The sequence below is a fragment of the Vidua chalybeata genome, chromosome 5 (genome assembly GCF_026979565.1).
Source record: "Vidua chalybeata isolate OUT-0048 chromosome 5, bVidCha1 merged haplotype, whole genome shotgun sequence".
Classification (NCBI taxonomy): domain Eukaryota; kingdom Metazoa; phylum Chordata; class Aves; order Passeriformes; family Viduidae; genus Vidua; species Vidua chalybeata.
Genome location: NC_071534.1, coordinates 50,784,007 through 50,807,295, shown reverse-complemented (window position 1 = coordinate 50,807,295; position 23,289 = coordinate 50,784,007). Strand labels below are relative to the sequence as shown.

At 38.0% G+C, this 23,289-nt stretch overlaps 1 protein-coding gene across 8 annotated transcripts in view; it reads left to right on the top strand.

Annotated features, from left to right (window-relative positions):
* The window catches only part of CADPS2 (calcium dependent secretion activator 2), a 281,254-nt gene that overhangs the window by 38,505 nt on the left and 219,460 nt on the right, over positions 1-23,289 (top strand). For all 8 annotated transcript variants that reach the window (XM_053942794.1, XM_053942793.1, XM_053942792.1 and 5 more), the window contains one exon: positions 17,576-17,689. In XM_053942794.1, coding sequence (XP_053798769.1) covers positions 17,576-17,689 — 114 coding nt within the window. The remainder of the gene's footprint in view (positions 1-17,575; positions 17,690-23,289) is intronic.

The window sequence follows — 23,289 nt, the reverse complement described above, 5'->3', positions numbered from 1 at the left end:
ATTATTAAAATAAATAGGAATATTCTAGAGTCACTGAAACCTGGCAACTCCATATTTATCAATCTAGGTAATTTACACTTCAGAATAACTGGGCTAAGCAGGCAACTCTTCTAAAACATCATTCCCCCACCTTGTTCCCCAAGCAGAACAGCTCCTGCAAGAAATAATAAGTCCTCCAGAACTACTTTCCATACATATGGTAAAGACTGTAATTTGTCAGTCGGAACGTTATTTCTAAAATATTCACGAAGTATTGCTGGTTTTTTCCCTTTTGGGAAAAAAACCAAACCAGTGCTATAAAGTTGAATTGGATTAGTAACTCTTAGAAACACAGTTAAGTCATCTATAGAGCCATTGTCTTGTTCTGCTGCAGATCAAGCAATAACAGGTGTTTTCAGATATGCTTTGACATTTGCTCCCTGGTGAATTTGATCTGACTCTAGCAGATATAGGAGATTCATCACGTTTTGTGAATTTTTTTCTTCTCTGGGTTATTCTGGAGGAATAACTAGCTGTGTTTAAATACCTTGCATATATTTTTTGCTTTTAGTCTTAAGTTTGGATTTCAGCATAATTAACTCTGAATTTGAGCTATTTCTAAGGCACAGTTCTGGAGGGTGACTGCAGTCTGTAAACTAAAAACTTTGTTCTGGTACATATAATTTCAATGTACTGTGACTCTTTCTAATTTCAAAAATCTCATTGAACTACTTTGCACAGAGAAGCACAGTATCAGAATTAATTTTCTGGTACAGGCAGGAAAGATGAGATTGCAGAATCAATGTATACACTTACAAGGACCTTAGCACAGGATCTTCTGTCTGTGATGCCTTGAACGTGACTTCCACATTTTCTGCTATTAGCAACATGGTCTGGAGATGAGGGAACCTTTAAAGAATGCAGAGATGTTTGCAAGGAAAGCTACCCAGAGAAATGTGCAATATCTCTCTCAGACAGCTAAGTACTTAAGGGTGCTGCCATTTTTTTTTCGATTAGGTAAGTGTTCCTGTTTTTACCAATGCAGAAGACACATCTAGCTATTGCCTTATGTATCTTCCTCTTTTCTGACAGATATCTTCCAGTATTATTCTTTTTTTTTTTTTTGTGAGTAACTTTGCTATTGATATGTACAGAAAAGCAGTTTCCTGGTAGCTTTTGAAGAGGTGGGGTCAGTGGAATAGAAGAAATGGAGATTCTTTTGAGAGATGGACAGCAAAAGGCAAAGATGCAGAAGTTGTGAACTGCAACAAAGGAAACTCCATCTGGATATCAGGAAATTCTGTACTGATGGTGAATATGGTTAAGCACTGGAAGAAGTTGCTCAAGAGATTTTGCAGAATTTGTATTACTGCAGGTGGGCAGGCCTGGACTGGCCAAGGCCCTGAGCACTGTATTATTGGCAATACAGCAAATTTGATTGCTGACTATGCTTTGAATAGGAGTTTGGACTGTATGTTCTCTACATATCCCAGCCATCCTACATTTTTCTTCGATTTTTGTGCACAAATTATGTGTACTTGCATAGTATGCTTAATTCTTCCAAGAAATTTTGGATTTATTTATTTGGACATATGTGTACCAGCTGTATGGTGTATTCACACATGGACATGAAAACAGACATATCTCAAAAGCATGGGACACACTGAGCTTTGGTGACATTGCCCAAAAATAAGAAGCTGTTAGGAAAATCGTAGAAAGAACTATGCTTAGGGAGGGCTGGGGAAGCTTACTTTGTGACATGATTTAGTGCTCTGAGCTGACTGTGGTAATGTCACATGCCAGTGTGCTGGAACATACGGGCTCTTGGCACAGCTGGAGTTATAAACATGCTGCTAGTACTTTAAATGGTGTTGGAAATAATTCTGTACTGTGAGAGTTACTCATCTCATGGTGGCAGAGTTGACTTTTGGTAATGTCAGACTACCCTCCCTAGTTAATGCCTGGCTGTTTCCTTGTGTATTAATCCATTAAAAGCACTGGGTGCAATTTAACCTAATTACTGTATATTTTCATTGAAATATACAGTATTTGCTTCATGTGAAGTAATTGTAACCATATAGGAAACTACATGAGTTTTGGGCATTCTTTTAGAAAATATTCTGAAAGAATAAAGAGCGAAAGCTATGCCTCTGGAAAAGCTGACATAGATCATGATTGGTTTAATTGTGATCTTTAATAAGCCCTTGAATGCTTACATTTTTGCTTAATAGCTTAGTGTTTTGGAGGCAAAAACAGTGTTTAGTTTAGCCAGCAGTTTTAGCTGTTGATAGTCAACTGTGCAATTTCAGTATGTCTATGCTTGCTTGTTTTCATAATCCCTCTGCTCTTTTAACTAGAGAGAAAACAGTCAACATTATTATTTCATTCTTCCCTGTCCTACTCCCCTTTGTCAAGGGAAAAAGCACTCCTTGCAAGGGTGGCAAAATAGGAAGATTTGTAGAAGATTAGGACAATAAAATATGTCTGGAATCCTCTTTTCGCTCTTTGTGATTGAATGTTTGGACTTTAGGAATAAAGAGGGATGATGACTGTATGATGTGTACTTTCTTACTTATCTTTCTATATTACTTGGATACCTAATTTTTATGTGTTAGGATACTAGCAACTTGAGGGAGTGGAAGAATTCTTGGAACCTTAACTTGTGAAATGTTAATCAAAATACTTGTCAGTGTAAAAGAAAAGGTAAATTAAGAAAGTTCACTGTTTTTCTATACTTCATAATTTGGGAATTGATTTCAAGAGGACAAAATGAAAGTGTTCCCAGTAGATTTTTAATGTGCATTCAGTAATAAATAATAGGAAACCTCATCTCTGCTCACTTATCTGCAGCCCATCTTACTCTCAGGTCCACTCGCTGGTTGCTGTTGTACTCAGGGCTTTTTCTTGCAGCTCTTTGCTCCCTCTTTTCTTCTTTATTGCACACCTTTATTAAAGTCTGGCACAGGACATTGCCTGTTGGTGCTTGTGTCACACTGAGCTTTGTCCTTTAATTGCAGCTGGCCAGTTCCAATCCCAGAAACCCTGGTGAATCTGATACTTGGGACTTGGGCTGTTCACTAGATGCTAGCCAATTTTATTTGTGTACGTCTCTTTTCCTGTCTATTTCTTAACATTATAACATAAATTGTTCCAGTGTAAGTAGAAACTAAGCACAATATTTGATTAAGAAGTTATATTATCTTGTGTTAGGATGTCAGTAATGCAGGGATTTAATGAAATGTAAAAACTGTTCGACAGACTCCATCCTCTCATTCATATCCTCAGACCAAATTGTAAAACCAGTTGTTCCTTTAAACTTGTTTACTGTGTACATAAAATCCAAACAGTTTATTATCCAACTAGTTACCAAATTTTATTTATGGTATTCTTTTTCTAGACTCTGTTCCCTTGAACTCTGTTTTCTAAATAAAAGTTTCTTGAATTCTAATACTGTTTCTCACAATTAGATTCCCTGTAACTGTGTGGTATGTTTCCTTGTCTATTTTTTTTAGCTAGCCCCTAATCAGAATTGTAAGATTTTTACAATATTTTTTAATCTTGATCTGACGATTTTTTTACACTGAGTTTAACAAATGCATGTATCCCAAAATACTATGTCAATCCAGTTCCCTTTCAAACCTTAATGAACAATCTGTGACAAGTTAATTAGGGATATTTATAACAATTCCAGACTTAGTGATATATTTATCTGAAAAAAATTATTAGATGCCGTGTTGTCCTCTGAACATAGAAATGATCTTGTTTGGGTTAAAATTTGGAGGTGGTAAAAAAGGAATTTATCTGTTCCTGTGTCCTGCAATTTGGCACTGGTTTAAGTGATTTAATCGCTAGCAAACATTTGAAGAGAGGAAAGGAACATGATCACTTTTTGCCTGGTTTCCTGCGTTGAGCTGGGGGTCAGCAAAATACTGTTACTATACCATGATTTCCACTTTTGGGTTACTTTATCAAGTCAAAGGACCATTTTTTCTTCTATTGGAATGCTAGTGACAAACTACTAAACTTGGCTCAAACTTGGCTCCCTTGCTTAGATCTTTGGCCATCTGTCCCTGCTCTACCCAGGCTGCATCTGATGCTGCTGCCTTTTCCTTCTGATCTCTTGTGTTTTATCAAACCTGATTCCACAGTGTGCCCTGGAAATTATTGCAGTCTAAATCCATGGTATAAAACTGTCAAGTTTTCTGCTACTTTTCTCTTTCCAATCTATGTTGGAACCCAGGGCACAAGGGAATATTTCTCTGCCTGCCCCGAGGGGTCCTGACCCCCAGGAAAGCACTGCTTTTAACCTTTGCCCATGGAAAAGGCTTCCAAGATTTTGGGATGGATTGGAGTCTACAAGTGTGTGAAATAATAGAGAATAATTGTTTGTCACAGGGTGAGAAATTTATGTTTTGGGGTATTTTAGTATAGGGGTAGATAGGAGGCAAGATGGACGTTCTTGGGCGTTGTCCAACCTGCTGGTTCTTCTTCTTCACCTGCTTCATTTTCTGCAGTGTTGGTGGCACAGGGTGATTGGCTGGGGAAAGCTGCAGTGCAGAGTTACATGGACAGACAAGGGATGAGTTATTGGTAGAAAGGTAGAAATAAAGCATGTTTTAAGAGTTAATTGGATAAAGCAGCTTTAAAAGACCTTGAAACTGTACATCTTGTGACCAGTTTTGCTGTACTTTTCTGCATGCTAAGTCTGGTATAGATGGCGTGCCAAAACTTTTGATAAGATAAAAATAAACAGCAACCTGAAGACCGAAAAAGTCCCATGCATATCTCAATCCTGGCCTAGAACTGTTAAAAAGAGGTTTTCCTCAGGGAAAGGGGAGAACCTCAGGGGAGCCGTGGAGGCCTCCAGAAGTGTACTATGCTTTTATTTCCTAGCAGGGAAGCATGGACTCTTGACTGAAGAAAGGAATAGTGAGGTTTCACTGACATGGGCTGTTTTGGCAAAAACCTGTGAACCTTACCATGAGTATAAAAAGGAGTGTCTATAAAAAATTGATTATAGGTAAATCTTCAGATTCACATGTTTTTGTAATGGAAGAACTTTTGTTTGAAGCAACTTCTTACCTAATGTGATTATTTGGATTGATTTATTGGAGAATGTCTCGAAGCCTTTGTTCTCCATTATTTGACTTACAGAGGCTGTAAAAAAAGAGGAGAGAAATAATACATATGCTGTATGCTGTGCAGAGTAAGAGTGAAGATCTTACAGGTAACATTACCGATGGATTTTCTTTGTTATTTTGCAAATAAAAAAACCCCCAAAACTTTCCTGTAAAATGAGTTTTAGTAACAACCTTTATTTACTGTTGAGTTGAATATGCATGTATAGAGTAAACAAATCTGTAGTATTATACTGTACAACCTCATTGTTTGTTGTGATTCATTTGGTTTATTCATAGAAGAGGGAGCAAGTTATCAATACATCAGGCATGGTACCGAGTCACATTTCAGCCGGCAGACACTCAGCTTTTGTTTTCATTATTCTGTCCTGATCAGTATTCAGAGCTTGGAGGAGAATGTGATGCAAGGGAATTGGTTTGCTATTTTACTGACTGACTCAGCCATTTAGCTCTGCTCCCTCAAGGCATCAAAGATTACAATAAAAGAAATACATTTTGCCAATAACTTCCTATGGAAATAAGTGCAGCTTAATAACTTTTTAAATTAGTACTAACATTATTGCAGAGTGGAAAACTCCTTAATTAACCTTGTCGTCTTCTTTTTTTTTTTTTTTTTTGTTTCCTGTAAGACTGTATTACTGATACTGAAATCTTATGTTAATCTAACCTCTGATTTATAATTGGAGATGAGTTTTTTTTTTTCTTTTAATTAAAATTTCAATTGGAAGGTGGTTTCTTCCAGTACTATTTCTTGTGGGAAGCAGAATTTTCTCTTATTCTATTCCTCCTTATTTTTAGAGTAGGATATGTGATAAGGTTAAGGCCAGACTTCTCCAGACTTTTATGCTCTATTTTCGCAGAATTAAATTTATCTCAGTGCTGTATTGTGCATTGCAATGTGTCTGATGGTTCCTGATGCTTGCATTGAAGGGCTGATGAGAAATGTGGTACTGGGATACAACTCTAAAGGACATAAAGTCTTTAGTTAAATATTGTATTGAACACTTAATAAAATCTAATATAAGAATATTAGGAACCTAAACCCCAAAATTTCTCCATTAATTGATGTAGAAAAATGCATCTGTGTAAAACTGGTGATTATAGCTTAACTGTCTACCTTCTTTTCATGGCAAAGAAAGGAGCAAATATTTGCAGTGGTGAATAATTATGTCTTTGGAAGATAGTGATACTGGGCTTAGGTAGAAATTGAGAAAATAGCTCAAGCATAAACAGCTTGTGTTGAACGTAGGAAAATTTGGATCACAGAGATTATATAGGGAGAAGCAAAAATTCTGCCTGGAAGGAGGCCTGATCTGAAGATTACTTCCATTTATAGTCCTGATTGAGAATTGCAGTGTCTCTCCATCAGCAGTGAGAGAAGGAAGGAAAGGAATCGAACATGGACAACACTGTGAATGTCTGAGGAGGGGTACTGGACCCAAGTTGACACCTGGGCACCATGGGAGAGATACCAGAATGATACCAGTCCCTTTTTCCAAGTTAAACCTGAGATGAGGGAAGAAGCAAAGAGACCTGTGGATGGTCTGCTAGGTAGACCTGTTGAATGAGATCCACTTAGGCACGTGAGCTGTGATGAATACAAAGGTGAAATCTTTAGGATTCTCTCTGTGAGGAAAGAAGAAACATAAAGAGATAATATATGAAACCTGAAAGACTGCAAAATTTTGAAAACCATAGAGAAATGGGGAAGACAGAGAATTTGAATTTGAAAGCAAATGATTGGAAATCTTGATGAAAGCTATTCTGATAACATCAGGGAATAGTTTATACAATTTATGCAGTGTGGATGTCGAGATCTACATGAAGATGTCATGAATTATGTTGTTTCTGCTTCTATTTGAGTAATGTATGTTCAAATGTTAAAACTACATTTTTATTCATGGGGATGAGGGTTGGTTGCTTTTAAGGGTGTTGTTCTGCCTTTCTGCTAGAGCATACCTGACAGGAGCGGGAGGAGAGGGAACATGGGAAGCAGCATGTTAGAAGCTCTGTGATCACTTAAGCTGGAGGCAGAAGTAAGGAAGGAGGGGAGAGATGTGAAGACCTGTGACTATTGCTAGGAAAGGGATGATTTTGAGGGTGATAAAAAGAAATGAAGGGGTCATCAGGGAGCAGTAGGGGTAGATGTACCCCTAAGGGGACCAAGCTGGGATGCTAATGGGGGCCAGAGTCATGATCATGTCTGAAGACACTGGTCAAGGTCAACCTCTATCCAGTGGTCCTCTGGGAAGGCCGTGGTGATGAGGCAGGTTGAAGACCAAGCCAGGGAAATGTGTCAGTGGGTAATGTTCAGGCTGAGGATCAGAGAGGCGGGAGATGAGGTGCTGATGCATGCCTCGTAGCCACCACAGGGGCCAGGGAAAAGCAACTCCCAAGGTAAGAGGCTCAGGATCTGTCTGCTGCCCTTCACCACAACTCTGCAGGGAAGGGGCTGATCTCTAACTCTGCTAGCACATTATACAGCAGAGGGAATCAACACAATTATTATTCAGAAATGTTAAATTACTGCTACTGTCCATTGTTCAAGTTCTCTCTTGTGCAAGCACATATGTGCTGAAGACCAAATTAAAGCTCATCAGTTATGAAAATTGTAGTGGCCTACACAGAAAATTGTGCATATCAGGTTGCAGAAAGACTTGGTGAGAACCAAGGAACATTTTCAGAAGGGAAGACAGAAATAACACTAGGAATGAAATTTGTTGGTTATAATTAGTAGGTGGTGTGATAGCAAATACTGTGAGTTCGTTTCAAATGGTTAAGAAGCAGGAGCTATTTAATTAAGTAGAAAAGGAAAATTAATCCAGAATCTTGATTATGAAAGAAAAAAGGCAGCAAGCGGTTTCTTTTTAAGGTATGAAACTGCTTCGTCCCTCCAAGAAAACCCTACAGGAACAAGGATGACATGGGAAAAATGTGCTGATAAGCAGAAATAAATTCTAAAATGTTTGGGTGAAATGAATACATACCATGCAGAGGAAATTGCTTATCATAACAAAAGGCAACACTAGAAAAGGGGTTAAAAGGCATCAAAAAAGGAGAAGGTTCTGAATCACTATCAGGAAAAAAGCCTGACAATAAAATCTGTTAGCTACTGTTATAAGTTCCTATTTAACCATTGAGGATCCCGTTGCTTGAAATCTCTGAAAGAGAAGGTTTTTGTGATATTCAGGGTGGAAGGATGTTTGAGTATTTCTCCTTTTAAGGGAATTTTAATACGGTGTCTTCTTGAGGCTCTTAATTGCATAAAGATTACCCAGCAAAATATTGCTTTGGATAGCATTATTGTACCAGTCTCTTGTGTGAAGTCTGACAGATTTATTTTGAGTGTGAAAACCGTACATTTAGATTTATGTACTGTGTTTTCCTTCTACACTTAAATGTTATAGCATACAGTTCTGAGACAAGCTCATTTTTCCAGAGAGGTGAGTAATTTTGCAGGAATTAATGAATTTGCCCATTATTAAATCTGCTGTGGAAAAAAGATATTTACAGAGGTTTGGGTGGTGCTTTAAATTTTTCATAGACTAAAATAACACTTTGCTGAAAGGGGACAATGTAGTCATGTATGGTATATGTACATACAATCAAAATGAAATGGTCTGTAGAATGCTCCATCTTGTGTTTCGGATACATGGTTCAGTAGGACTGAATACGTAATTTGGATAGTATGTCTATGTATTTTGGTACTGAAAGGATGTCTAGTGTACCTAGACATCTGAGAAACCATTTGATTGTAATGCTCAAGGATAGTATGTTACCTCTTTGGTTTTTTACTGCTTGATAATTCGAAACTAATCTTAGCTAGAGAATTCAAAACTAAGTGGAGTGCTGCTTAAAGCTGCAATCAGGTGTCATTAAAAGATCTCCTCAGTAGTTTCAGCTACGTAAATTAAGCCTTGAGAACTTTCTGCAAACTGACCGGAGGGACTTTGATGGTCTAGTCTGACTTCGTAATTGTGTGCATGTAAATAAATTCTGTTGTTCGTTTTTTCAAATCCTTTCTCTCTGCTAGAATATTTGGTTCAGGGAGATGTTCCTTTATACTTAAGTCTTTGAATGGTGGAGGGTCTCCTACATACCTTGATGAGCAAGCCTAGTGGGGTATTAAGAATTTCCATTTGTGTATATTAGATTGACTGCCAGTGTTGAATAATCCTGTAGCAATCATGGCTCCTTGATTTAAAAGAACAAGATTTATGGGGAAAAATAAATGCCTTCTATTAGATTGGTCTTTATGACTGGGGGAGGTGGGGAAACAAAAGGGAGATTTTGGTATGTAAGATATTAAAATCTTTGACAAAAGCAAAAAGTTTTAGAGTATTTATTCTCTAACTTATGTTAGAGACTAGGTAGTTGTTTGTGGAAGGTGTACGTAGTATTGTCAGGGGACATGATAAAACTTTTACTTATTTCTCTGGTAGAATCTTATAATGCAACACAAAACTAAACTTCCATGGGTTCATGAGTACTGCAATCCTCTAGGTTAATGAAAAGTAGTTTCCAGAGAAAATTCTGGGAGATGGGGCTGAGAAGTCAGAAAGAGAGGAGCACTTTCATGGGAAGTGCTCTCTTTGTGGTCAAGGAGCTGCTAAGTGCAGATTTGTTGCCACGTGCAGTTGCTTAGTTTCATCCCTGTAGTTTTCATGAGATTATCTGCTGTGCTGGTTCTAATTCATATTGCATGCTGAGAAATAAATGTATTCAGGGACTTGGATGTGTCTCTCATGGAGGATGTTTATTGTGATGGCTATGCAGATGTTTGTATTTATTGTTCAGATAGTCTCTAGATTTTGTTTGCTATAAACTGCAGGTTTCCAAGGTAGAAGAGTATATTACAAATAGAAGTGTACAAGATGAGATAGCTGACTTCAGAGTTGAAGTCCTCTTTCACGAGCAGGGGTGTCCTTGCCTGACAAAACTGAAGGTCATTTGGGTTAGCAGAGTATTTACTTTTTCCATGTGGTATATATTATGAAGGGTCTTTGAGCATCCTCGTACTACCATACCATCGTTAAATTGGGTCGTGTATTGACATGTGTAAAGTATGTATGTCCATATGATGTGATTACTTAACGGTTAATGACCTTACAGGCCAGACTTTACCTCTGTTTCTTTAATTTCTTTTGTTTGTTAATAGATCAGAAGACCAGTGCATCTAGCCAACCAGTGCTCTAGTGGAAGGTTTGCTTCCCACAGTGCAGGTGTTGGGACTGAGTGATCCTGAAGGTCTCTTCCAGGCCCGACTTCTGTGAAAGGCACTGGTAGCTGAGGTTCCCATTATGGCTACATATCACTGTGCATTCCTACTAGGCATGATTTTCATGGTCACTGCATGAGTCATCATCAGTTTTCTTGGCTGGAAGCTTTGTTTGCATAGCTTTCAGGCACGATTGTTCTCCTTGTAACTCTGGCACTCTCAAGGAAGTAAGGCTGCAGTGCCCCTGTGTACTCTGCATGGGACTTGGCCTCATGGAGTGGCGTCGCAAGGGACAGCAGAACATAGCTGCCCTAGCTGTAGAGTTTTGGCAGCCACTCCAGACTAAGAGGAGATTAGTGAAGCACAGCACAGAGGAAGCAAATACAGTATTATAAATCTAGCTGATGATTGTCAGCTAAATTCCACAGCAAATCGCAGGTAGTAGGAGTAGGTACAAAGAAAATGATTGCAACTGTACTGACAACCTCATCTCAGTGGAGATAGCTTTTATTGGGGTGTGTTATTTACTGCCTTTAGGAAAAACACATAGCAGATTATTTTCTGGCATGGCAAAGTCTGTAAAAGTTTGACTTTTTTTTCAGCAAGAAAGAAACCTATCATTGCTATGAATGTGTTCTAAGCAGTTAAATTATCCTGTATTTATTTATATATTTTCACTCTTCTGCCAAAAAATTAGGAAAGTCTTATTTTTATTTCTTCTTTTCCCCCACAAAATACTTGTTCCTCTTCATTCTCAAAATACCTATTTTTCTTTTCCTCTCAGGTGCCAATCTGACCTTGCTGGAATCTGTCTCCAGTTCTATATTTTGGTGGTCAGTGAGATACACCTGAATGCCTTCACGTAAATCAGGCTTTACTTTGCTCACTGCCTGGGATTTTTGTGCCATCACCTCTACTCCCTGAAGAAAACCAACCCCCAAACCCTCTGGTCCTTGTGCGATGTTTTACAATTCTGCCAAAGAACCTTGAATATGCTCCTCTGGACAATGACAGTATTTAAAATGTCAGACTTAATGATGCATAAAATATTTCTAACTTAAACACCCTGTAAGTGGAATTGACTGACCATTATGGTAATGGTAATGTTTCCAGTTTTTAAACAAGCCAGTGAAAGGTAAATGTGATGTTGTGCTTGTTAGATTATAAAGAATGATAAATGTGTTTGGCAAATGAATTGGCTGATTTTGGTAATCTAATATTTGATGCTACAAGGCACTGAATTGTTACACTAGGATTATGTTCTCATTGTAGTGTGCATGGAATGACAGCAAACAGAATCCTTATAGACACTGTTTTACTTGGAATAACTTCAAATTTAAGAAAATCAAAGAACAGCCGAGGTTGCTAAGTGACAGCAAAATATTTATCCTTTTTTTAGAAAATCAAACCGGTTTATGCAATGAGTAGTAGGGGACAGCATATATTGTGTGCCACCCACATGCTGTATAGCATCATTATTGCACATAATTAAGACCTGCATAATTCAGCACAGTAACCACAGCTATCACCTCTGTCTTAGTACTGATATTTTCTAATACTGTTTATTTAGTCTTCTTCCTCGGAAGAAAGTAATCCATTATAAATGAATACTCTCTATCTCTGCTGTGAAATACAAGTATTATCCTTTTGTAGGCAGATACAGGAAGAGGAGGCAAGATGGGAGTGAGGGAGAGGAAACAGAGCAAGAATCACTGTTTATAACTGGCTATTTGCTTTGCAGGCTTATTCTCATCACCAATGTGAGATGAAGCACACTAAAGGCAATGGTGCGGCACAAGTGTTAGGTTTTTCTGGAGAGGATAATGATGGGTTCAGCCTAAGGCTCCATGCTTTTGTTCTTGGCTCTCACAGAGAAGCTGTGTGTGGCTTTCCAGTCTGACCCTGTGGATAAAGCCCTCCCCACCACCATGGAGGGTGGTGGGAAGCTCTAATTACAGCAGGGTGGTGAAGGCTGGGATGGCTCTTGAGTCTCACTCAGCAACAGAGTGAGAGTTTTTTCAAGTGGTGCTAGATGCAGTCCTGCTATTCAAATGCTAAGGCTGATTTGGGAAGAGGAGGGCTGCTGTGATGGTCTGACCGTCAGTATTGCCTTCCAGCTGCATCAGGACACCCTGCAGAGGAGACACAGGGAGGGAGTCACTGAGCTCAACATCCTTGAGCATGCTGCTGTGGCAATGGGATGAGTTAGTCCTTGACAGAATGTCATCTTATTTTTTGCGTTTTTTTGGTTTTTCCCTTTACAAAGAGGTTGTCAGGACAAGAAACAAAGTTATGTTCAAAAATGTGTGAGAAGTTGACTGGGAGAAGATTTATTTGTATTTTCAGTTCTCTTAATTCACCAGACGAAAATTTATCTGCTGACTGAATTGGAAGAGAGGGACCGCTGTTTGAGGGTACCCTCATCAGGCTCTTTTTCCACTCTGCTCTCAAAAATTATAGCTTTGACTAAAGTTTTTCAAAACCAACTGCTGCTGTCAAAAGCATTATACAAAATGGCATAATTTTGAAATAAAAATGCTTCTTATTTCTTGGAAGCGTTAGGGGACAGGTTTGGTGCTACAGACAGTACACATTGCAGCATTGAGGGCCTTTTGGCTGGCTCCTCCCTACCCCTGTGTTTTTGCAGTCTGTCTATAGTTGCAGTCATCACCTCCTGGTATTTCCCTAAAATACCCATATGGTCTGAAAAGGGTAGTTGCACGCCACGGTGTGGGAGGAGCAGAGCACCAGCAGTGCTGTTGCTGGTGTTAAGGTCAGGCTTGGGGAAGCTCGCAGGGATCCCGTCTGGGAGCGGGCAGCCCTGCAGCCCGCGCTGTTCCTGGGACCGCCGCAAGGTGGCGATGGCTCCGAGCGTCGCCGCTCCGAGCAGCGCCCGGCTCGCAGCTCCGCGCGGACAGCGGGAATGCTGCCAGCCTGCTTGGGGCCCCCGCGCTGGCACGTGTTAAACTTGTTCATTTCTAAAGTTTTCTCGGGGCAGTGGTCCCGTGAGTTATGTCTTTGCCAGCTGCTGTTGGCTGCATGTGATCAGGGCAGTAGCGAGTGCTCTGTGTACGTAGGCAGTGAGAAGCAGATGAAGATGCTCTTAATGAAGCATCAAGCACAGTGAAGCTACAGTTTGGGTTTTTTTTTCCTCCTATCTTTCAAAGAGAAATAAACAGTATTACTCTTAAAAATCCATACATGCTTCATTTTTCCTTCGTTGGAGTTTATTATTTAAGGAAGCAAAACTTGTGACATTGGAATAACTCCCTAAACTTTGACATCTATTTGAAATGTGACTTCTTATAAAAATATGAATTTAAACTCTGTGTAAAAACCATTTATTGAAATTGTTTAAAGGTATAAGTGGAGCTAAACCAGAAGTGCCTCTAGGTTTTCATACCCAACTTTCACTTTAGAAGGGAAAAAGGAAATCTTTAAATTAATGCTCAAAGAGGAATATATCTGGATATATGACTTCTTTGAAATGTTAAATGCAAGGTGAGGAAGTTTTTTAGTGGTTAAGTGCTTGAAGCTCTTTCATGCTTTTATATTACTCTGGTTAAATTGCTACTGCAACTTGAAAAAGTTATTCTTAATTTAATTAAATAGCTCTTTGAGAAGTTCACTCTGTCTTAAATATTTTTATTGTTTGATAGCTTACTAAGGTTAGCAAATGTAAAGTGAAAGAAAAAGTTACCTTTTTTGAAAGACACAGGTATGGAAGGGAAGAAAGGTTTGTATCTGTTGTGTGACTGCAGTAAAGAAAAACAAATCTGAGAGCAGTTAATCTTGTTTTCCCTTAAATTTGTCTTTACTTATCTTCAGTCATTTTGCAGAATGCAATCAGATCTGATAATCTGAGTCACTGGAATTTAGTTACAGTCTACATTCTCCCATGAAGCAGCAGTAGTTGCTTACGAAGTATCACACAGAGTTATGACAACAGATTCTATACCGCTGAGAATGCAAAATCTGCAGAAGCAATACAAAACTGAACCAGGTTAATGTAAAGCAACAGAATCAACGAGGCTTTGCTGTATACTTTTGGTGGTATTCCGAGTTTAGTTTGCATTTGGAGGTGCATATAGTAATGTATTTTTTAATTTTAAATTTCCTGTTTGTGGTTCTTCCTACTAAAATTAAAATGTGGAAACAGAGGCACTGACAGTGAAGATGAGAGTGGACTGAAAGCAAAAGTCTGATGTGTATGGATCTTGCACAGAGCAGAGGAAAGGGCTTGTGCCATTGAAAGGAAGTGCTGCTACAAAGGATTTGAGCTCCATTATGGGAGGGAATGGGCAGAGGGAATCTGCCCGGGATTACTTAAGTTTAGGCATTTCTCTTGGGATTCATCATTATACATGATGTGTTCTCTTTTTCCATGTTGACCAAGTTCAAAGGTAGCTCAGACTTTGACAGGTTGAGCTGCTTGGCAGTATCCAAGAGTTAATGTCCTGTACAAACACCTGTTTCTCTGCTTTTGCTACAACAGCATTCCAGTGTAATTAGTCTTTCTTTTTCTCTCCACATTTCCAAGCTATTACTTTTACTGTTAGCTTTGTTTCATTTTTAAGTGCTTCAAGTTGAAGAGTGTTCATGAATTCATTAAAAATTACCAACTTAAAAAAAAAAGAGATTAGAGAGAATTCACTGTACACTCAATATTCTGACAAATAAAAAGCCCAGAAGAGCTGTATGCTGCAGTAGACTACTATAAATTATTCTGTATCTTGACAGTTAGCTGCATTTCTATACATGACAGAACTTGGGACATATTAAATAGACTTCAGATCGTCCTTAGTGCAGGTTGTAGCTTTTTATATTTTCCATTGGAAATACTGTTATTTTTCAGCTTTGCAGGAGAACTTTGTTCTGTACATCCAGATTTTGCACTGAAATAAAAGTAGTTTAAGAAATATACAGTAATCCTAAAATGCCACTCAACCCTTGGAAATCCTTACTACCTAAAGTAGAGATTATGGAAGCCATATATTAAATATTTTCAAGGCATTTCAGTTTGCTGAACTATGATGGTTAGAAATGAGAAAGTCAGAATTAAATTTATATTTCATTGCCTTACTCATAATGTTTTTGTTTGGTGTGGGGGTAATAGAGAAGCAAATCACCTAGAGAATGAAGTCTGCAAGCATGAAAACACATTTTCATAATTGCCTTGGCAGGAAGCCTGCATGCTCTCGTAGCAGAGCTGTGAATATTCCATGGGATGAAGGAGCTGCTCGCTCAGCAGAGGGGCACTGTCCGTGTGAGTGCTCATCTCTTTTCTAAGCCTCCCAAAAGAACATGTGTATGCTGGAAAAAAACTCCTCAAACCATCCCTAATGATTTGCATCTTCTGCTATCTCAACTTGTCCAAAATATTTAGAAAATGAGAGAAGAATAAGAGGAATCAAATCAGTGGAATGAAGTTTGATTTCTGTTAGAAACAGCTGTTGAGTGTTGTGAAGATTCTGTGCAAGGAGTGGATTTTTGGCAGGCAGGTGGATAGGTGCCATTTTGGGTGGATGTGCAGACACAATATGGATAATTCTCCCATTGATTTTTAATTGGCTGTGGTACAGGATGGGGTGTCATTGTCAGGCTGCTGCTCTCAGGAGTTCATCCAGGAAATTTATCCAAGTCACAGCGACCTCTGTTGAAGTTTGCTTGCCTCCACAGGAGACCTTTTTTTCCCATTGAGGTCTCCTGGGGCATTTTATGTATCATTAATTGTTCTGTTAAGATGAGGAACAGAATTATCATGTATTTTGAACTAGCTTGATTTTTTTTTTCAGAAGCATAGTTTTTTGGCTTTGCATCACTACTGCCTATATTTCATTTTTTTTAGAGGACTTCTGATACCCAGTCAATTGTTTCCTGTCAAGATAAAACAGCTTTCAGGTTTGCAATCAATTTGGAGAGTTTTGCAGAAAATTGTTAGATTTTTCAAAGAAGCACATGAGTTGGCAAACTTAGCAAACTTTGTGTGGGATGAAAATCTTCCTGTGATATTAAGAAAATAGAAGTTGTCCACGGTAGGCCCGTTATCAGGATAGCAGAGATTTTGCTAATTTGATAACAGTTTTGTAGCTTAAATGACTTAAACGTGTTGACGTAAGAGACCTGAAAGCCTAAGGCCACCATATTTACTGTAGATGCCAAAAAATTCTTCAGTAAGAAATTACTGTGCCATTGGGGGCAGTCTTATTTGCTTCAGGTTAGCCATTACAAATATAATTTTCTTCCCTCTGGAAAAATATTTACATTTTCTGGCTATATGTTTGTTTGTTTGTTTGTTTGTTTGTTTGTTTGTTTTACTTAAGCAAAATACGGGAGGGATGAAAAACCTTTCTGTCAGTTGTGTTTGAAATTTTTTTAGTGTTAAAGTTCAAGAATATGATGTGATATTCAAACTTCTCACAGATTTGATAAGCAGAAATATCCTACTAAATAATTGAAGACTGGATGGAAACCTTGGCAAAAGACCTGTGTCTGGATCCCTGGAGACTTTCTGAACTTTGCTTTTTCCCTTAAAATTAACCTTTGATAAAAATGGGTTGATTGCAAGGTTTATTTGTGTAATGTTCTCTTTTAGGAGTTTGTTTTCAAAATGTACTCAACTTTGATATTAAGTTCACCAAGTGTTACTGGGTGCCAATCTTGGAGCCATTGTCTGCTCTTCCCTAAGATCCAGTTGTTTCATGTCATTCATAGTGTTGTAGCATCAGTGGCTAGAACTCCATTTTCTTCACAGTGCACATGCTTGTTGAAACACTCCAGTGGTAGTGCTTAGTTTACTCCAAGAAATGGAGGCATCTCAGTTGTTTATGTTCAGTTATTTGAAGGATGAAAAGAAAATGATTTATTTGAAGACAAGCTAAAGTTAAGTTTTATTAGCTCCTGCTATCATGGAGAAGATCAGCCATTATATTTAGCATATGCATATAAAATACTACACAGAAGTATCCATGCAGACCTACCTCTGGCATCCCAAGGACACCAGAAGGAGCAGAAGTTTCCTTGCATGCTGCCTGCATGCATGTCTGGCTGCCACAGCGTGGCTTGTCCAGCTGGGACTCCAAAGAGCTGCCACTCTCCAGGGAGCCAGGTGGCCAGTGAGCCCCTGTCTTTTTTTTCCTGTTCACAGGTTCCAAGTGTGTGCAGTCCTGTGTATTTTTACTTGGAGACTAACTGCATTTATTTTTGTTCTCTCCCCGCTCCTTGTTTTTCTCTTGCATAGCTCAACAAGCAGCAGCTGCAGGTACTGAAGGAACGTTTCCAGGCCTTTTTGAACGGGGAGACGCAAATCGTAGCAGATGAAGCATTTTGCAATGCTGTAAGGAGTTACTATGAGGTGAGCTGTGTGCTTTATTCTTTCTATTATGTTCATGGTATGCCATTTAATGCGGGTACAAGAAAGGTAATTTTAAGTTTCAAAGGCTGTGAACTTCCAAACCTTCTAGAAATTATTTCCTCCTAAACCAGCTTTGCTGTTTCAGAAGTTGAAATCTACTGCTTGAGCACAAGAGAGAAACTGAACTGGAAAATATCCATCCTTTTTTAAGATGGGGGAAAAAAATTAAAAGAGAAGATAAAATGAAAAACCCCTGGTGCTAAAAATCTTCCTGGCAGCACTTGATACAACTAGGCACTGCTATCTTTATCTCCATATGTCCAAGGTAGCTCTTTTAATCAGTACTTTGTAAGTTACCATCCTGAGAAATATGTCTTCAGATTTTTAGTTACCATGCAGAAGGTTTTGGTGAAGACCTGCCTGTTGCCTTTGGAAAGAACAGAAGCTTTCCATGCAGATGGGCCAGCTCTCACAATCTGCTGTGACCTCCCAGGCATGTTGAGTGCCTACATCCCCAGTGCAGATCTGTAGGTGAAGTTTTAATTGCCTAAGGGACAGGCCCAGTTCCAAACTAGAAGACAGTTCCCTGTCCATCAGCAGCATAGGGCTAGTGAATTAACTTGTTACTCTTAGTGAATGTTACTGTGTTTTCATTTTGCTTCATCTAACTTCTGATCTGCTCAAGTAATCAAAAAGGCTGGATGTTAAACTTCTATGCCTTTTGAGAGATCTTCCTTCATATTTCAGCCTACCACAATGTTTTTTTCAAAATTAGCTTTATTTTTGGTATATTATTTGTTCATTTTTCCTGTCAGCTATTGTTTGCTAGTGAATAACTTTTTCCTTAAGCAGAAAATGATGTGATTTATGTCCTAGCTTGGTTTTATCTATAATAAATTATATTGCACAAGAAAAAGAGAGGGATGAGCAAATGTTTTCCTTTTGTGCTGTAATCATGGACTTAGTGTGTAGAAATAGAAATTTGTATAGAAACCATGAAACTCAGTGTGAATTTTCCCATATTATGGTCTGATCAGTGTTATGGTATTTGAAATTAAGGAATTCTCACAAAAGCACTTGTGAAAAGATGAGGATAGGTCTGCACGTAAAACTGGAATATGAACATTCTCAAGGTACTATTTTAGGTTTGTGAGAACATGACAGAAGTGGTTAGAAAGTAATCAATTTTTCTGTATAGCCAATGAAGAAGTTAAGACTGTGAGGCAGGACAATTTGGAAGATGGTGCAGGGCAAGACTGAGCTAGTTAGTGGCCCAGCAGTAGGTTTCAGAGTAAGGGGATGTCTCAAGATGCTGAACTTGGGGTAGAACTGGAAAGAACTTACAGGTTCATTCTTTAGGACACTGCGTAAAAAGCTTGATGTGTTAGAGGAAGTAATCTGCCCTTGGAAAGGATGTGATAGTGAATAAAAATGATTTTAAAATAAATGTCTAAACAGTAACTGTTATGTTAAGATTTACTACATGCCTTTTTTAAATGAAATTTTTTAGACACGTTGAGAACTGCTTTTTAGCATATCTGCTCTTGCAGTGAAAGGCTGTGCATAATAATCTAAGATAGCCTTATAAAATGAAAGGCTCAAATTTTCCAGCTATTTTCAGACATTCACCGTTTTGAATTAAGTGTTTTGGATGTCCAGTTTCAAACAGAGAATTCCAAAACTCTAAGCATTACTGTCAAGGATATAATGACACCAGAGGCTTCATCCTGTGTTAATATACCATGAGCTGATATACCAGCTGTAATTTCAGTATTTTTTATTTGTTTATCCCAGCCTCCCAATTCCATTTTGCATTCTTTCCACAGACTTCCTTCCAGACTTGCACAGCCCTTTCCAGTTGTGCAATTTAAGTCAGCATTTGCTAGTGATTTTTAATTTCTTTTCTGGGTTGTAGTAGTTACCAGTAGATTTAATGACCAGTGCAGTGGTGGGGAGTCCAGCTGGAGACTTAGTTCAAGTTACTGCTCCTCTTCAATGCATTTTAATCAAATTTTATGCATCTGATCACATATTATCATCTTTGCTTTTATGTCTCTCTTGTGCCTTTTTCCTTAACTTTGCTACCCATTGGTTGAAAATATTAGTCTCTATTACTTCGTGTGTTGTGTTGATGCTGGGCTTTGATGCTTTCTTCTCTCTAGGTCTACCACATATGGTCCATTACCTCTTCCAGGTGGTGATATTTGTTAGTACTTTGAATTATGGGCTTCTTCCTTGTTTCTGTCATACAGCATCTTACAAACTTCAGTGTGAATTTCCTTATGCTTTAGTTGCTCACCTACAGTTTAATTTACCTGACAGGGCAGGAAAGAAGTATGTGGTCTGCTCAGTAATTGTTTTATTCTGAAAATTATTAACTTGCCTTTAATCCTATGCAGTATTCAAGGTTTGAGAGTTATTATAATATTGTTTGCAAACCCAGGGTATATTCATTGCCATAACTGATTTTGTACTTTAACTTTGAATGTGAACGAGAAGGTCTGTTTTGGGGATGTGACATAAATTCTGTATCAGGAGTTGCAGGTGTTTTCACTGTAATCTGTAATTAATGAGTTTGTTCAGACTGTGTCCTCTTAAGAATCTTAAGAAAAAGCCCTGAGGATTTAGGAACTTATTATTGCTCAGACTTTGATTTACTTTTTTATAAATATTTGCAGAAAGAGCAATTTGTTTGCTAAATAAATAAATGTGCATTTCAGCATTAATTTCACTAGGCTGTAAGTCATGCTCCTGTGTCAGAACCACTTGGTAAGTTTACACCAGTCAAGTTTTTTGCCTTATTTCCTCCACTATGTCTTTTCCAATGCTGCTCTTGTTTTTAAAATTGTATGAATAATCTGGCATCAGTTTTCATTTATCTTAAAAATGTAGTAGAAAAAAATTCATATTCATAGGAAAAGTTACATAAATTCTTCTTTAACTCTCCAGAAAAGGTTATTTTCATGTTCTGTGTATTCTCCCCCTAGAATCCCACCACATTTTCTGAAAATCTCACTGAAATTTAGCATGTTTCATTTTTGTATACATGAAAGTATGATTGTCTTGTTTTCCCCTTCAATCTCAGTTTAGAGAAGGTATGGAAATGTTTACTCTTTCTGAAATCCTTCTCTCAGAATTAACATAGAATTTTATTTTTTTGTGTGTGGAAAATTCCATTACAGACATTGAGCCAGATTCTAATCAGTAGAACATCAGATGCTGGTGCTGCTTTTCAGATAAAGAGAAAAATTCAATCATATGGCAATTTTTATGAGTAATTATATTGGACACGCTGCTAAGTATAAAATTAAGTGAGAAAGTGACTTACGAAATGAAATCCTTTTTTTGCTTAATTCAACCCTGTATTTTAAAAACTTGCTTGTGAAATAGTAGATAATCTTTCATTCATTAATTCTTGCATGCTCTTTCACTGAGATTGAAAAATGCTGTTGGGCAGTGCCCTGAGAGGTTTATTCACCATCTTTAATATATTTACCTCTAATAGGTATGCATATACCTTGGGCTAAAACTCACTGTGCTAATCCTTTAGTCTTGAATGTATGCAGTCTTAGGTATCAGTAAAATGGGTGCAAAGAACTGCAATGAATATTTGAAATACTGTGAAAACTTTTCCAATATTGTAATGATTGCAAGTTCTCAGGTTTTCAACTCTGCTTAAAGCAATGTGAAGCTGCAAGAAGTACTCCATACTGGTGTTTTTTCTGCTTTTCTTGCTGCTCCATTTTAAATATGTGGTTCTAAGCCATGATTACTTCATGCTGCTTAAATCTGAATGTTAAATGCAGGATCTGTAACACTTAGTAATGTGGGGTGTTTGAGAATTTAAAATCAGACTTTGTTTGACTGTGCCAGTTTGCCTGTGATACAAAGATCATCTTTAACATACTTTCTGTTTAAATTGAGGGGATTTGTGTACACAAACCTAGGTGTTAGTTTGGCACTATCAGGCTGCCAAAAATGAACTAAAAGTAGGAAACAAATTAAATAAAAAATAAGAAAGAGAAGAGGACCCCTATTATAGAATCATAGAATGATTTGAGTGGGAAGGGATTCTACAGATCATGTAGTCCAATCTGCCTGCCACAGGCAGGGACATCTTTCACTAGATAAGTTGTTCAAAGTCTCATCCAGCCTGACTTTGAGAGCTTCCAGCAATGGGGCATCTACAAATTCTCTGGACAATCTGTTCCTGCATTTTACCACCCTTATAAAAATTTCTTCCTTACATCCAACCCAATTCTACCTTTAGCAGATTTCTAAATGGTAAAAGAAGGCGTTTCCCTTCCTTCATACCAGTGTGCATAGGTGGCACCTTTCATCTTCTGCAGTAAGTAGGCCAAATGTCCTACAATTAGTGAGCTACTTTGGTACCAAATCCTGAACTGCTAATGCAAGCCCTTGCACTTATCCTTAGGAAAGGATGAATTGTGTTCATGGGAGCTTTTTTGTATGAAAACCTTAAATGATTTGTTACTCTGTAAAAAAAGTTGATGTATTTCTGTAAAGAGAGTGAAACGATGCTATTTCTACCTGTGATTATGGAAAACTTGGTCTGAAAATTTTTTGCATGGATGTGAGGGCAGAAGGATCTCACTGATGAAATGAGGAAAAGGAACTAGCTCTCTGGACTAAATGGTGCTTTGGTTGCTTTTACAATTTTGTTTTTACTATCAGCTATTTTAGACCCACCGTTTTTATACATGGCAACAAAAGGCATAGTTGATCCTGATGAATGTCTTGGAGATGAAGATGACACCTAAAGGAAACAGAAAGCATTCATTAGAATCAAACCATAGTACATCCAAAATAAATAGTAATTAAATGTTGGAAAATTCTGGTTTTATATTGTGGAGATAAAATAATGGAATCAGTAGATTAACCATTTATTTAAATGGTTACATTGGGCTAATAAGTGTAGAAGCTAACAGTTTCAGAGCGTAAATTCACTGATGTCTGCTTTCATTTTTTTTTTTTTTTAAGTCATACTTGGCATACACATGTATTTAAGGATATGGGCTTTTTGCTCTGTTCAGATTCTCTTCAAAAATCTGAATACTACACCAGCATGAGATTGATGGTTGGTACAGTCTCATTTGGAGAAGCTGCTTCAAAAGGATAGGTCATTATATTAACTTCAGGATAATCTTGTGGTTTGACTTGTGAGGATGCCTTTTGACACCAGATACATTTGTAATTGCAACCTATTAGCACTTCCACAGTTTCCTTCCAGTTGCTTGAAAACATGGTCAGACTTGAGGTCAGTGTAATATTCTATGGGGTCTGTTATTTTAGATGTCTGGTGTAGGCCAGTTCTTTGAAAAGCTTCATAAAAGTTCTAGGGCACCCTTGGGAAGATGCATAACACGGGTTTATTTAGGTCGTTCACTTGGTTGAAGAAGCTCTAGTGCCTTCAGTGTTTTGGATCACCAACCACAATTTGGCATGTAATGGAGATTGTCTCACTGTTAGCAGTCTAATTATTTTCCTGAAAGAAGTGATGGGGGAGATAAGATACAACAAATTAAAACATGCTTTGCATGATCTTGACCTCTTCCATGCTAAGGAGAAACCTGATAGAA